Below are 15,247 nucleotides of genomic sequence, written 5' to 3'. Positions count from 1 at the left end.
GAAACTGCTAAGAGATTCAAAAGTCAAATTTAATATAATGCCATCAATCATTAATATTTAGGAGAGTAAATATGGAAGCTCATGAGACAATTAAGATGATGTTTTTCCCCCATCAGATTATTTTATTTTCATATATTAGAAAGATGGTTTTAAAAATTCATTAGGCTCATAATTTAAATCTTAGGCAATTCTTTCTCTTTTGTTCCAGATATGTCCATACCTTAGGTAGACTTATTTATTTTGAAATACAACAATAAGATTTCCATATATTTATCTAAAATTGAGTTTCTAGTTTCTCTTTTGTTTTCTATTACACACTACTTCTTCAGCACCCTCAAATTCTTTTTTAAAATTTTATTTTAATTGATGTTCAAGTACAGGTTTTTGCCTTCCCCCCATCTCAGCCCACACCCCCAGCCCTCCCCACCTCCCTCCCATTTCCACCCCTCCTTGTTGTTGTCTATGTGTCCTTTATACTTGTTCCTGCAAACCCTTCACCCTTTCCCCCTGAAATTCCCTGCCCTCTTTCCTCTGGTCACTGTCAGCCTGTTCTCTATTTCAGTGTCTTCGGTTATATTTTGCTTGTTTGTTTGTTTTAACAAATTAGGTTCCTGTTAAAGGTGAGATCATGTGGTATTTGTCTTATACTGCCTGGCTTATTTTGCTTAGCATAATGCTCTCCAGTTCCATCCATGCTGCTGCAAAGGGTAGGAGTGCCTTCTTTCTTTCTGCTGCATAGAATTCCATTGTGTAAATGTACCCCAGTTTTTTTATCCATTCATTTACTGATGAGCATCTAGGTTGCTTCTAGCACTTGGCTATTGTAAATTGTGCTGCTATGAACATTGGGGTGCATAGGATCTTTTGGATTGGTGTTTCAGGGTTCTTGGGATATAATCCTAGCAGTGGAATTGCTGGGTCAAAAGGCAGACCCATTTTTAGTTTTCTGAGGAAATTCCATACTGTTTTCCTTAGTGGTTGCATCAGTCTGCAATCCCATCAGCAGTGTACTAGGCTTCCCTTTTCTCCATAACGTCTCCAACACTTGTGGTTTGTTGCTTTGTTTATGATGGCCATTCTGACCAGACAGCACCTTCAAATTTTGCCTTCATTACAGCCAGTTGTTCTTTTCTAGAGCATAGTAAATGCTGAATGTACTGCAAACCACAAGTGGCAAACCAACAACCATCAGACAACCTGATTTTAAAAAGCCCTCAACATCAGGAACTATTTTACAACGCTTAAAAAAAAAGATTTTATTTATTCATTGACTTTTTTAGAAAGAGGGAAAGAGAGAGGAAGAAAAACATCAATGTGCCAGAGAAACATCCATCATCTGCCTCTCAGATACCCCCAACTGGGGGTTTGGCCTGCTACCTAGGCAAGTGTCCTGACTGGAAATTAAATCAGTGATCCCTCAGTTCTCAGGCCAGCATTCAATCCACTGAGCTACACCAGCCAGGGCAATTTTAAAACACTTTAAGAATATTTTATAATTCCAAGTATAGCTTTGGGAACCAATGAGTATCCTTAGTAAGGTTATGTTGATTGGATTGACTCCCACATTTCGCCAATGCTGTCACTTTGGGAGGTAGGTCCAAATCCTCCAGATCGAGACACTGAGTTTAGTTAATACTCAGTGTGAGCCAAAGAGCTATAGGCTTTGTGAGGTCACTACCATCCAGATCTAAGCTGCACTTATTTTCATGTAATTCTCTGTAAAATTCCAGATACATATCCCTTAGAAGTAATTTCTACTCTCTAATTTCTTCCACCTCCAACCCAGAGGAGAATTTAGTTTACAGTATTGTACTCTATGTATACCTTGGGCTAAAACTGTGCTCTGTAATAACTCCCAGCACTACCTTTATTTTTAAACCACAAGTCTATCTGCAAATTCCTGCTGAATATTTTTACATAAATATCCATTTAAAATTTAAATATGCAATCTTAGTTTGTTAATCATTTTTAAAATGATCTCTAGTCAACCTTATGTACCAATGGCTCCACTGGTAACCTAAACTTAAAATCTTGACATTTACAATTCCTCATCTTTTCATACTCAGTGCAAGTGTCATTAAATTTTGTGGCATCTTCCTTATGATCTTTTGTCATCTTTACTTATTTTGTAAAGGTTCGAACACTACATTATACCTGTGAAGGCATAATAACTTCATAAATAGCCTCTGTGTCTCTGATATCTCCCATGTCAAAGTTCAGAATCATCTCTTTAAACCAAAGGTCCTTTTCATCAGTCCCCACAGTCACTTCCTCTCTACTTAGGCAGATTTGTGAGCCAAATTTCCAAATCTTTGTTTGTATGTGTACTTGTGATTATGAATTTGTTCAAACCCACAGAATGTGCAACACCAAGAGTGAACCCTCATGTGAACTAAGGACTTTGGGTAATGGTAATAAGTCAATGTAGGTTCATCATTTGTTAACAAATGCACATTCTGGTAGGGGTTGTCGACAATGGGGGAGGCTACTCTTGTATGGAGTCAGGGGGTATCTAAAACAACTGTTCTAAATAAGAGACATTTTCTGTATAAATGCTTAATGTTTTCCTCACACAGCCAGAGGCAATGGCCTATCCATAACCACTGCTCTGTGCTAGATCTGTGACATTTAGTTTGTAGAGCCTCATCCTTTTCATCAATTATTGAATTAAAGATGTGTCAGATCTCAGAATTCTCTCACATGGACATTGGTAAAACATCCCCTGGAGGGGAGGACAAGTGAAGGAGTGCTTTGAGAATTCCAGGAAATATATTCTTGGAACAATAATGATCTTTGTTGGTATTAGAAAAAGGAAGAAATGACAGGCTTAATAGCTTATCTCAAAAAGGAGCTAACATTACTTACTATAAACTCTCTTATTTGTTTAAAGATGGAAATCTCTATCATGATTTTTAAATTATATATACAATATTTAAATTGATTACATGTACAAAGTTAGATTTGGTTAGCAGCACCCAAATTTTCAATGGAGGTGGTTGTTTCCAAATGAAAACCTGCAAGGAATTAAAATATAAAGATTTATGTGTACATATAGTTATATAAGTGAACCAGGGAAATCTACTTTATTGTTCATGGCAGAAAAAGACCAACCTATATTTGAGTTACCGACATTAACCGGAATTTGTCATCCTGTGTCAAGACCAGGGTGGAAGCAGGTCCACTGAAATAAAAGATAGGAAGGCACACTTGAAAACTGATGACTAAACATCCAAGTGGACACTCAAATAGGCAATTATATATGCAAGTCTGGAGGCAGGATATGAGATTGGGAGTGGAGGTAAAAACCTGAGAATTGTCAACATATTAATGTTATTTAAAGCTATCAGATTTTTAAGGTCAGCCTAAATCAGTGCTAATAGAAATATAATGTGAGCCACTAATTTGAACCACATGCATAATTTAAAATATTCTAGTAGTCACATTAATAAAGTTAAAGAGCAATGGGTAAAGTCAATTTTAACAATATACTTTATCTGATCCAAATTAACCAAAATAGTGTAATTTCTATATATAGTCAGCATAAACATTATTCATGAGATACATTCTGTGATTTTTATGCTTATAACACTTTTCCAATAGGACTGGTCACATTTCAAGTCAGCAATAGTCACATGTGGGTGTTGGCTATTGTATTGGATAATGCAGGTATAAATAGAGAAGTCTGGGGACTAAATACAGAGCTCAAAAAATGTTAAACAAGATAAATATCTATCCTTCAGAATAAAATCCTTTTGCCTCAAGAGAACAAATATACTCTTATTTCACAGATTTTCCTGATCTAAATTCTGATTTCAATGGCAGAGACCCCACTGAGCACACTGTGTTATGGGAATAGTGTTCTCACAAATGCACGCACCACCTTCTGAAAAAGGTCTTTCTCGAAAAATTGTATCCTCAGCTTAATTGTCCTAATTTGTTTCAGACTGACAGTCTCTGCAGAAGCTGAGTGAAACTCAGACATTGCTATTTAGTTGAGAATAGGGGGTGGGTTGGAAGATCAGTCATTTGTAAAACAATATTTAAGCATAATTTAATTTATATATTCTTTCGAGTCTCAGAATTTGTATTTTTATATCTGGTCAAGATGCATATGTAAACACACCATGCCTCCTCACACAACTACAGCAAAAATTACAACTAGACTACAAAAAGAATACCATACAGAATTGTAAGAAAATTGAGCCCTATCGAAGTCTAACAACCAAGGATTTAAAGAAGCCATATTCATCCAGATGGGTCAGAAGGGTGGAGATGCAGAGACGTGTAGAGGCACAGAGATATGGAATGAGTGACCCCAAATCCACATGTGGTGGATAAAAAATTGGGAGGGATACCTTGAGAATGAGGGATCCCAGCCCCAGACCAGACCACACAGCCCAAGTTTCAAGCACCAGAAAGATAAGTCCCCATAATTTTTTATTGTAAAAACCAGGGGAGGTTGGGGCAGCAGAAGAAACTGTGGGTTTCTCAAGAGTCCCCTCTTAAAATGTCCACAGTTAGGATTCATGTAGACCTGCCCCTCTGGGATTCAGCAACAGGGCAACAGCTGGTTGGGCTCCAGTGGCATAAGGGGAGAAAATAAAGTGACTGGCAACAGGGGAAGTGCCAGGAGACAGCTTCTTCCAGGGCAAAACTTCAGAGGCAAGCCAGAGACATTGTTCCCTCTCTGAGCTCCCTGCTACACAGAGCAACAGAGCGATGACATGGGTTGCCCTGCCTTGGTGACTAGCTAAGACTCTGCCCTGTACAATTTATAGGCATGCTTTTCTGCAATAGGCCATGCTACTAAGACAGGGAGTCAAAGTAGCTCTGCCTAGCACACAGAAACAAACAATGGGAAGCTGCCAAAATGAGACAAAGAAAAATATGGCTCAAATAAACAGACAGAACAAAACTCCAGAAAAAGAACTAAACAAAACTCTTTCAGATGCAGAGTTCAAAACATTGCTATGAGGATGTTCCAGGAATAATTGAGTACTTCAACGGCATAAAAAAGACCCAGGAAGACATGGAGGTTGCATTAAGTGAAATAAATAAAAATCTACAGGGAACCAGCAATGGAGGAGATGAAGTCAAGAATCAAATTAATGATTTGGAGCACAAGGAAGAAAAGAGTGTTCAATCAGAACAGCAAGAAAAAAAAGAATTCAAAAAATGAGGATAGGCTAAGGAGCCTCTGGGACATCTTTAAACATACCAACATCTGAATCATGGGAATGCCAGAAGAAGAAGAGGAAGAGCAAAAAATTGAAAACTTATTTGAAAAAATAATGAAAGAAAACTTCCCTAATTTGGTGAAGGAAAAAGACATGCAAGTCCAGGAAGCACAGAGAGTCCCAAAAAACATAAATGCAAAAGGACCCACTCCAAGACACATCATAATGAAAATGCCAAAGATTAAAGATAAAGAGAGAATCTTAAAAGCTGCAAGAGAAAAACAGAGCAAGAAGTAATCAAAGTGATGAAAAGCAAGGACCTACAACCTAGATTACTCTATCCAGCAAAGCTATCATTTAGAATTAAAGGGCAGATAAAGTGCTTCCCAGACACGCTAAGACTTTGTCATCATCAAGCCATTATTATACAAAATGCTAAAGGGAATTATATAAGAAAAGAAAAAGATTAAAATGATGAACATTAAAATGGCAAACAAATTCACAAGTATCAATAATTGAATACAAATAACAAACTAAATAAACAAGCAGAAGAGAAATAGAATCATATAGATATGGAGATCATTTAGAGCATTATCAGTTGGGAAGAGGAAGGGGTAAAATGGAAGAAAAGTTTCAGCGATTAAGAAGTATAATTGGTAGGTACAAAATAGGGGGATATTAAGAACAGTACAGGAGTTGAAGTAGCCAAAGTACTTGTATGCGTAACCCATGGACATGAGCTAAGGGGGGATTGCCGGAGGAAATGGGGGTACCAGACAGAGGGGCACATGGGGATAATTGGGACAACTTCAAATAGCATAATCAATAAAATGTATTTAAAAATATATATCCACATCAACCATTAAAAAATGAATCACAAGAGTGTTTAGAGGTATACCTGCCAAACTGAGCACATTGCTGAGGAGATAAGTAGGTATGTAGCATTGAAGATATGAGAATTTTCATTATTTTGTACTGTTTTTGTTTCAAAATAAAAATAATTGATACTTGTGTAATTTGGAAAGTATACAGAGAAAATGGAATATAATTCATCCCAGTGTAGCCAACAAGCCCTGATTATTAAAAATTTTATGTGTATAACATTTAGGCCCAAAACAAAATTATTTAATTAAAAATATTTTAGTCAATTTTATCATGGGGAAATTAAAAGATGAAACACTGCCATTTGTGACAACATTGATAGACCTTGAGATTATGCTAAGTGAACTATGTCAGTCAGAAAAAGCTAAGAACCATATGATTTCACTCATATGTGGCATATAAAACTGAAACTCATAGACACACACAGTATGCTCGTTACCAGAGACAAGGAGTGGTGGGGAGTAGTAAAGAGCAGCAAATATATAGTGATAGGAGGTGATTTGACTTTGGATGGTGGGCACACAATGTAATATACATATCATGTATATTAAAAATGTACACTTGAAACCTATATAATCTTTTTTTTTTAAAGAGGGGAAGGGAAAGAGAAAAAAAGGGAAAGGAACATCGATGTGAGAGAGAAACATCAATCAGTTGCCTCTTATATGTGCCCTGATTGAACCTGCTACCTAGACATATGTCTTACTGGGAATCAAATCAGTAAATTTCACTTTGTGGGATGGAGCCCACCAACTGAGCCATACCAGTCAGATCAAAACCTATATAATCTTATTTACCAATATCACTTCAATAAATTTAATTAAAAACAAATTTGGGGGAGTAGAAAGGGGGATACCAGAAGAAAAAAGGGGAAGGGGCAAGTCAAGAAACATGTATAGAGGACCCAAGAGCACGGGCAACAGGGTGGGGATTGCTGGTGGGAGTGAGTGGAGCAGGGCAGGGGAGAGCAATGGGGAAAAATGTGGGACACTATAATTGAAAGCAATAAAACAAGCAAACAAAAATATTTTAAAATTATACATATGAATATCTTTTTCAGACCCTATGGAAACCTACATATAAGTAGGAGTCTTGGTTATTTGGTTGATTGTGGTCTATTGACCCCCAAGAGTAAACATTTGGGCTCAAAGTTAAAGAAGGTACCATAGTTTTTTGATCCATTCATTTACTGTTGGGCACTTAGGTTGCTTCTAGCACTCGGCTATTATTTACACAATGGAATACTACTCAGCAGAAAGAAAGAAGGAGCTCTTACCATTTGTGACAGTATGGATGGAACTGGAAAGCATTATGCTAAGTGAAATAAGCCAGATGGTGAAGACAAATACCATATGATCTCACCTTTAAGTGGAAACTAATCAACAAAACAAACAAGCAAGCAAAATATAGCCAGAGTCATTGAAATTAAGAACAAACACACAGTAACCAGAGGGGAGATGGGAGGGGATAATGGGGGGGAATGTGAAGGGTTTTTAGGGACAACTATAAAGGAACATGGACAAAACCAAGGGGGGTGGAAATTAGGGGAGGGAGGTGGGGATGACTGGGGTGAAGAGGAGAGGTGGGGTGGGAGGCAGAAAACTACTTGAACAACAATTTTAAAAAGTGAAATAATGTTTCCTATCCATCTCTCACCAGTTCTAAGAAAAGTTAGTAGACAGCATTACATTTCACTGAAGCTAACAAGGTTTTCCCACATGATGGATGATTTCTTTCCTTCTAACTGAACTTCTCTCAGAACTCCAGATAATGCTGCAATAACTTACAAGCATGATCGCATGTTCTAACAGCAGTCATCATGATATATACAAGCCTTCGACTAGCCACATTTCCTCTTTCTCATCCTGCTCTTCACTGCCATTGCATAGGTAGATCTTTTAACTAAGCCTTACCCTGTGTAACTTCTACAGGGAACATAGACTAGGGATATTATGGGGAAGTCAAAGTGAATGTTACAGTTGATGTTTTTCATTTGTTTTGGCTGCCAAATATCTTGATCCCTTAAAAAAAGATTTTATTTATTTTTTTTCAAGAGAGGGAAAAGGAGGGAAAAATAGAAAGAGAGAAACATCAAAGTGTGGTTACCTTTCACATGCCCCCTATTGGGCACCTGGCCCACAACCTAGGCATGTGCTCTGACTAGGAATCAAACCAGTGACCCTTTGGTTCACCCGCTGGCACTCAATCCACTGAGCCACACCAGCCAGGGCATCAGTCCTTTTTTATGACTAGGAGGATGACCATATTATCAGGCTTGGAGCTTATCTGTGCATAACTGGAGTTTTTATTGCAAAGTATTAGTTCTCTCAGCCTCACTTGCAGCTATACTTAGGGATGTACTCTTGGTTCCACTAAACAAATACAACTACACCAGATTTTGATTCAGGGGCTAGTGATGCAAGAAGCAGAGCAGGGGGAGAGGGCAAGTGATACTGAAATATTGGCATAAAAATAACAATGAAGCAGGTAGCACAATTATTTCAGAAAAGACAAATGCACAGAATTGGCAATGGTTAAAACTATGGCAATTGGTGGTCCATGACAGCAGGCATGGCTTTATTGACAGTGATTTTTCATAAGATGAATTTCATAGGGTGGTTTGCACATCACCCTTTGAATCTGAGCCTCAACTTTGGTTTTTTAGTTTTCATTAATTGTGTGAAATTTCTGATATTTTATCAAAAAATTCTTTCAGTTGTCATGTTTAATCTGCCTCTGTTGTATGCAAGTAAACAGAATCATCTTCTGGTGTATGCAAGTAAGAATCCTGCTAGAATTACACCACAACAAGTTTCTTTGTGTATATTTTATGTGTATGTCCTTTTGCCCTTGAAGCACCAGGTATGTGTTTAATATATTGGTTCTGAACCAATTTTAGTTTGGGGGATAGGCTCTATCACCCAAATTCTTTCCAGATTAAGCTGCTTAGTATCTTTTTATTTTCATTTGAAGTAGTAGATTTATTTGAGAAAACATTTTTTGAAGAGGATACAAATAAATGGAAAGATATATCATTCTCATGGATAAAAAAATTAATATTGCCAAAATGACCATACTACCCAAAGCAATCTACAGATTCAGTGCAATTCCTATCAAAATGCTAATGCCATTTTTTTCAGAACTAGAGCAAATAACCCTAAAATGTTTATGGAACCACAAAAGGCCCCAAATAGCCAAAGCAATCCTGAGAAAGAAGAGCAAAAAAAGAAAATCATACACCTTGATCTAAAACTATAGTACAAATCTATAATAATCAAAAGAGTGTAGTACTGGAGAAAAAAAAAACAAAACCAGGCACACTGATCAATAGAGAGCCCACAAATAAACCCTGACATATATGGTCAACTAATCTTTAACATAGGAGGAAAAAATATACACTGGAATAACAGTAGTCTCTTCAAAAAGTGATGTTGGAAAAACTGGACAGATACATGCAAAAAATGAAACTAGACCACTCTTTTACACCATATACGAAAAACCCTTTCAAAAGGGGTTAAAGACTTAAATGTAAGGCTTGAAACCATAAAATTTTTAGAAGAAAACATAAATAGTAAACTATTTGACATCAATGTAAGTCATATCTTTTGGGATATATAGTTCCTTGAGCAAGGGAAACGAAAGTATGGGAAGCAGGGGTCTGGGTAGAGGAGGGGAGAGAGGGATATCTACAATAGTGTCAACAACAAAAAGTAAATCTTAAAGATCAGTTGCCAGAACAATTTGCAACAAGATAATTTAAATCTTAAAGAACAATAAAAAGAGTAAGTCTTTTTAACAGTGTCAAGTTGAGATTTTTGAGTTAACATTTCTTATTTTGATAAGAAAAAATAAGATTACTACAATGAGTTTGTAATATACAACAAGAAGCAAAACACATTCATAATTTCACTAAAAATTGCAACTAAAATTTTAATATATTTCTTCCTGTATTTTTTATTTATTTTTTATTTTATTGTCATTCCCCCAACCACTTCCTGTATTTTCTTAGTTACAAAATAAGTTTGGAAACAATTGTTTAAGTTTTTATTTTGGAAAAATAAAAATTAAAAGCATTATATTGTTAGCATTTTCTCAACCCATCAAATATGTTTCAAAACATGATTTTTAATATCTGTGTGACATTCTATCATTAGGATGTATGATAATTCACTTAATTACTCTCCAATTACTGACAATTTGGATAGGTGTAATTTTGATATGATTATTTTATTTTCATTAAATTTATAAACTTATTTGAGATAAAAATGACAGATTTACAACCTTTACCCATTACTTTCAGAAATAGGGTGAATGTGTCCATTTACTCATATCTTTCTACTGTTTCAAGGTATTTGCAATTTTCTTCCCATACACTTCACTCCTCTTTATTGAATTTTTTAAAGGTGTATTACATTTTATTGTTATTATAAATAGCCTTTTCCTTCCATTATATTTTCTTCCTAATTATTATCTTTTGTATATTTACTTTGTATCTGGCCACCATTTTAAAATTTCTTATTGATTTTAATCACTCTTTGAAATTATTTTTTATGAGAATTCACATCCAATATTTACTTGTCTTTGGTTTTAAAAAAGGAAGAAAATAAGCACTGGGATGAGAGCAAATTTCTGTTTCAATTCAAGAGATGAGTGAGAAGAATTGGTGTGCTATGTTTAATCTCCACCTTCTTCTCCTTCTTTCTTTTAGGAGAGTTGGAGGACTAAATATTTGCCTTTCCCTTTTAGAACCTTTAAGAAAGAATGTGGGGAAGGCTACACGTGGCTCACTTCTTTCTTCCCCTACCTACCAAGAGATATCATATAAGGCTTTACAAGTTGTTCCTGGCATAAGGGAACCTGTCCAGTAGAAGAAGTGGTAACTGTCATGTAACCTGTGCCCTGGGAACAGAAATGTGCACCCTGATGTGTTTGGGTCCTTCCTGATGAAGGGCTGCATAAAGGCACTTCTGAATAGCACTTGCAACTGAGGGGCTGCTTTGCGACTTTTGTGATTTATGCAAAGGGCTCATAGACCAACTTTGGTCTTGCACCCAAGCTTTAACATAAGTCATGCTAGCACCCCCACACAGAGCCTGACTTTCACCTCCTTTGCATAGCTGAAATGACGATAGACTGGTGAATTTGGTCTTTTGTGTTCTTAAGGACCTAGGCAGAATTTCACCAGTAAATTAATCTGTGCCCTCCCAGAGTAGCACTTATTTATCAAGATGGAATATGATGACTACAGGTGACTTTGAAAATTAATTGGAAAGTGATATACTTCCTCACAGACATTGACCATACTCTCTTATTTCTATCCTCAGACTCACAAACACTATCTTCTCTGCACAGTTAGTGTTCATTCTAATACATACAGTGAGAAAATCACTTTAATAATAAAAAAGCACTTAATATATAAATATTGTTTCATTAATTTTTTTCAGGTAATCTTGTTTCCAGGTCTCACCTCTATTCTGTTTCAGTAAATTTACTCTTTTGTATTGAGTAGTGCTATTAAGATAAAGAAGGAATATATCAAGTTGTAAGAACCTAAAACATAACCAGCTAGAGAAAGCTATTTTCACAAGATCCTGTTCAAAAGTTAGGTTTGCTGAGAACTTTTTTTTGGACAAGTCTATTTGAGGAAGAATCGCAAACTCCCTAGGGTCTGTGTATAAGCAAAATTATTCTGAGTAAGAAAGGGCAAGATATTGTGGCTATTCTTGTGGGGGGTAAGATGAGGAAGGTAGAAAAGGCAGCCCCAGGTATGATGTGAGAGATTGGCTGGGTGTTCAGCCAATGGTGGCCCTTCCTCTGACTTTTCCTACCCGCGACCTGTATTAAAGTGAATAAACCCACGCAAAGCTGGAATGAGTTTGGTTTTATACAAAATGTTGAAGGGGATGAGTCTCACATCTGAACTGATGTGATCCAAATGAGAGAGTGGAGGAGCACACATGCATGTGTTTGAAAGGTGTGTGTGCGCGCATGCCTGTGTATGTGTCTAGGCAGGTAGTGATGGGAAGTCTAGACATTTAATCCCTATGGAATGGAGACTGGAGACAAATTCATCTAAATCATCAAAGGATAGAAACTGACCAGTTTACCTCTAAGTTGTATATGTTTTTTTTCTTTAAAAATGCCTGAGAATGTCTGGTATTTTCCTGTTTCCATGCCATAGACACAGGAATGTTAATACGATAAAGCCTAGTACAAGTAAATAATTTGTGCAAGTTCTGGTAAGATCTTCTCCATCATTTGCTTCATTGAAATGCATCTCTAAATATATCCCACAAAATAAAGGCAATATTTGCCCCTCAGACTTACTCAAGACCAGTAACCTCCTGTGTGTCCTATACACACACAGGGATTCTAGTTCTTGAGAGTCTGTCTTTGACCAAATCGCACACTCATCAGCAGTTTTCTCAGGGCCTTCTTCATCTCCTTATTCCGGAGGCTGTAGATCAAGGGATTAAAAAGTGGAGTTAACACAGAATAAAATAAAGTCACAATTTTCTGAATCCCTGCTAGACTGTCTGCTGTTGGGTTCATATACATCACCATGACAGAACCATAGAATAGGGACACCACGGCCATGTGGGAGGCACAGGTGGAGAAGGCCTTATGCCGGCCTTCTGCTGAGGGGACCTTCAGCGCAACCCTGATCACCAGGGTGTAGGAGCCAATAATGAAGAGAAAGGTGACGAAAATGAGGACTGAGTTAAAGATGGCACAGGTGATCTTAATGACAGGAGCTGGCACACAGGACAACTTTATAAGGGGTCCTGGGTCACATAAAAAATGATCAATAGTGTTGGGGCCACAAAAAGGAAGCTGGGAGATGAGATAAACTGGGAGGAGAAAGTAGGAGAAGCCACACACCCAGCAGCAGGCTCCAGTTCGGATGCAGCGATCTACTGTCATGACAGTGGGGTAGTGCAGGGGCCTGCAGATAGCAAGGTACCTGTCAAAGGCCATGGCAGACAGCAGGAAGGTCTCAGTGGCGCCCATGGAGAAGAAGAAATAGAACTGGAGGAAGCAGCCAGAGAAGGAGATGGTGCTGGTCTCTGAGAGAAAGTTGGCCAGCATATTGGGGACAGTAGAAGTGACATACCAGATCTCCAGGAAGGAAAAATTGGCCAGCAGGATGTACATGGGTGTGTGGAGATGGCAGTCCCACCACACTAAACAGATAATGCAGAGGTTTCCAACGAGTGTCAGGACATAGGTCACAGAGAAGAGTGAGAAGAGGAGGATCTGAGTCTCCCAGGCACAAGAAAATCCAAGAAGAATGAATACACTCACAGGGTCAGAGTGATTACTCCTTCCTGGGTTTTTCATTTTTTTTCTCCTAAAATTGCAAAAAAAAAAAAAAAAAAAAAGACATTACCATGTTGCAAATGATGCTACAGAAGTTTTGTCATTAAGATATTCCCTGAATTTATTTACAATTCAATTAGCACCATAGTTTTAGATGACGTAAAGATTTTTAGCATTCCTTGCCCCAAATGTGATGGTGTGAGAAAGTGAAAAACTTGGGGTGTGGGTGCTTATTACAGCCTTACCTTGTGGTCACCATGCCCATTATGGACCATTAAACACTTATCTTCCTTTAAGTGCCTGTAGTACTCCATAAAACTCTTGCCATTCAGAGGCTCTTAACCTAATTCAGAAACATCAACCTGAGCCAAACGTGGAGGTTTAAACAATTATATAGTTCTAGCTCTGTGTAAATAGAGGCAAACACTGCAAGAATGAATAGCCACAAAGCAAGAGTTTGTATACAATTGTAATCTTTAATGCTACCACAGGCATAGTTTCATGTGGGGTTTCTTTCTGTGTACTATTAGGAATGTTGGGAAAGAGATAAAGAAAATGACTTTTAATCAATGATTGCTTACAGCGAGGTCAATTCTGACATTTGTGTACCCTCTTTATTTTGGAAGATCTCTGTGAAAAACATCTCACAATTTGCATTGTTAATTGCTCTTCTTATTTAGTGACATATACACAATTGTTTAAAATACTCTTTATTTTTAACTTGGTCTTCGTTGCAGTTAAGCATTTATTGCTGAAGAGGTGTAAGCTTTATGCATTGTCAACTTGAATACACATATTATATGAAACTGATATGAATGAATGAGGTTCAGACTACAAACTAGCATGGCTCTCTTTTAACTGAGTCACCCTAACTACAGCACACAGCCTTCAGTCATCAGCTGAAATTTATCAGATGCCAGTAAAGTACTTCATGATAGTACTATATATACATTTTGCCACATAGAGGGGAAAAAACTCAAAACAAACAAACAGAACCAACCTTCCCCCAAACCCAGATCAAGCTAAAACAAAACAAAACTATAGTGTTATGTCATTGAAAGTGCTCTGAGATTTGAATTACATTATTTTCCATGGGCTATTCATTCTCATTACACTGTATATATTATCTGAGGCTCCTATGTTAGGGTTCCTCCTGATTGACCTGACCTATGAATGTTTTTAGGACCTAATCCTTGATATTTTTCCTTCTCCTACTCTACTCTCTCTGTAAGTGACCTGTCATCCAGCCCCTTGACATAAAAAGCATCCACATGAGATGAAGCCACATTTTCTCTTCCTACCTATGAAGTCTCTTCTGCAACCAGGATTTATCCACACGATTTCTTACTCAGCATCTCCATTTGATATCTAACATAACTAAATCAGAATATACCCATTTCTAAACGTTTGATTCTTTCCACATCAAACTGGCCGATTCTGACTTCCTCGCCGTATCAAGGAATAACACCTCCACTTATTCAGTTGCTCAGGCCCCCCTCCCAGCACTCTGCATCCAAACCATCAAAACATCCACTAGTCTTCATGTTCAAAGCCTTCAGAATCTGAATCATTTCTAGCAGTCCCATCAGCGTTCACCCCAGTCCACACTACTGTGAAATCCTCTAACATCCACCAGAGCGTCTTAACTTACCTATTTCCATAGGTAAGTTATCTCACAGGACTTAGACTGATAGTTTTAAAAATCTGATGTCAACTACCTCCTTTCAATCTTTTTAATACACTTAAAATAAAATCCCAATCCCTTACCACAACCTGTAAGGACGAGGCCTTCCTCTGCGCCCTCAGTTCCTACCACTCTTCCTTCTGAAGGACCTCGCCGGCTGATACCTGACTATGTCAAGTGTAGC

At 37.4% G+C, this 15,247-nt stretch overlaps 1 protein-coding gene across 1 annotated transcript; it reads right to left on the bottom strand.

Annotated features, from left to right (window-relative positions):
* Positions 1-12,431: 12,431 nt before the first annotated feature.
* On the bottom strand, positions 12,432-13,400 carry LOC119047415 (olfactory receptor 11G2-like). Its single transcript, XM_037142853.2, has one exon. It carries the CDS (start codon positions 13,398-13,400, stop codon positions 12,432-12,434), a length of 969 nt encoding a protein of 322 aa, XP_036998748.2.
* Positions 13,401-15,247: the final 1,847 nt, after the last annotated feature.

The sequence above is a fragment of the Artibeus jamaicensis genome, unplaced genomic scaffold, assembly GCF_021234435.1.
Source record: "Artibeus jamaicensis isolate MK-2021 breed Jamaican fruit bat unplaced genomic scaffold, CSHL_Jam_final contig_888, whole genome shotgun sequence".
NCBI lineage: Eukaryota > Metazoa > Chordata > Mammalia > Chiroptera > Phyllostomidae > Artibeus > Artibeus jamaicensis.
The sequence above is the reverse complement of the archived record's forward strand: the minus strand, read 5'-3'. Positions and strand labels throughout refer to the sequence as shown.

Coding starts and splice junctions, on each gene's coding strand:
- LOC119047415 (XM_037142853.2), bottom strand. CDS start 13,400: ATGAAAAACCCAGGAAGGAGTAATCACTCTGACCCTGTGAGTGTATTC.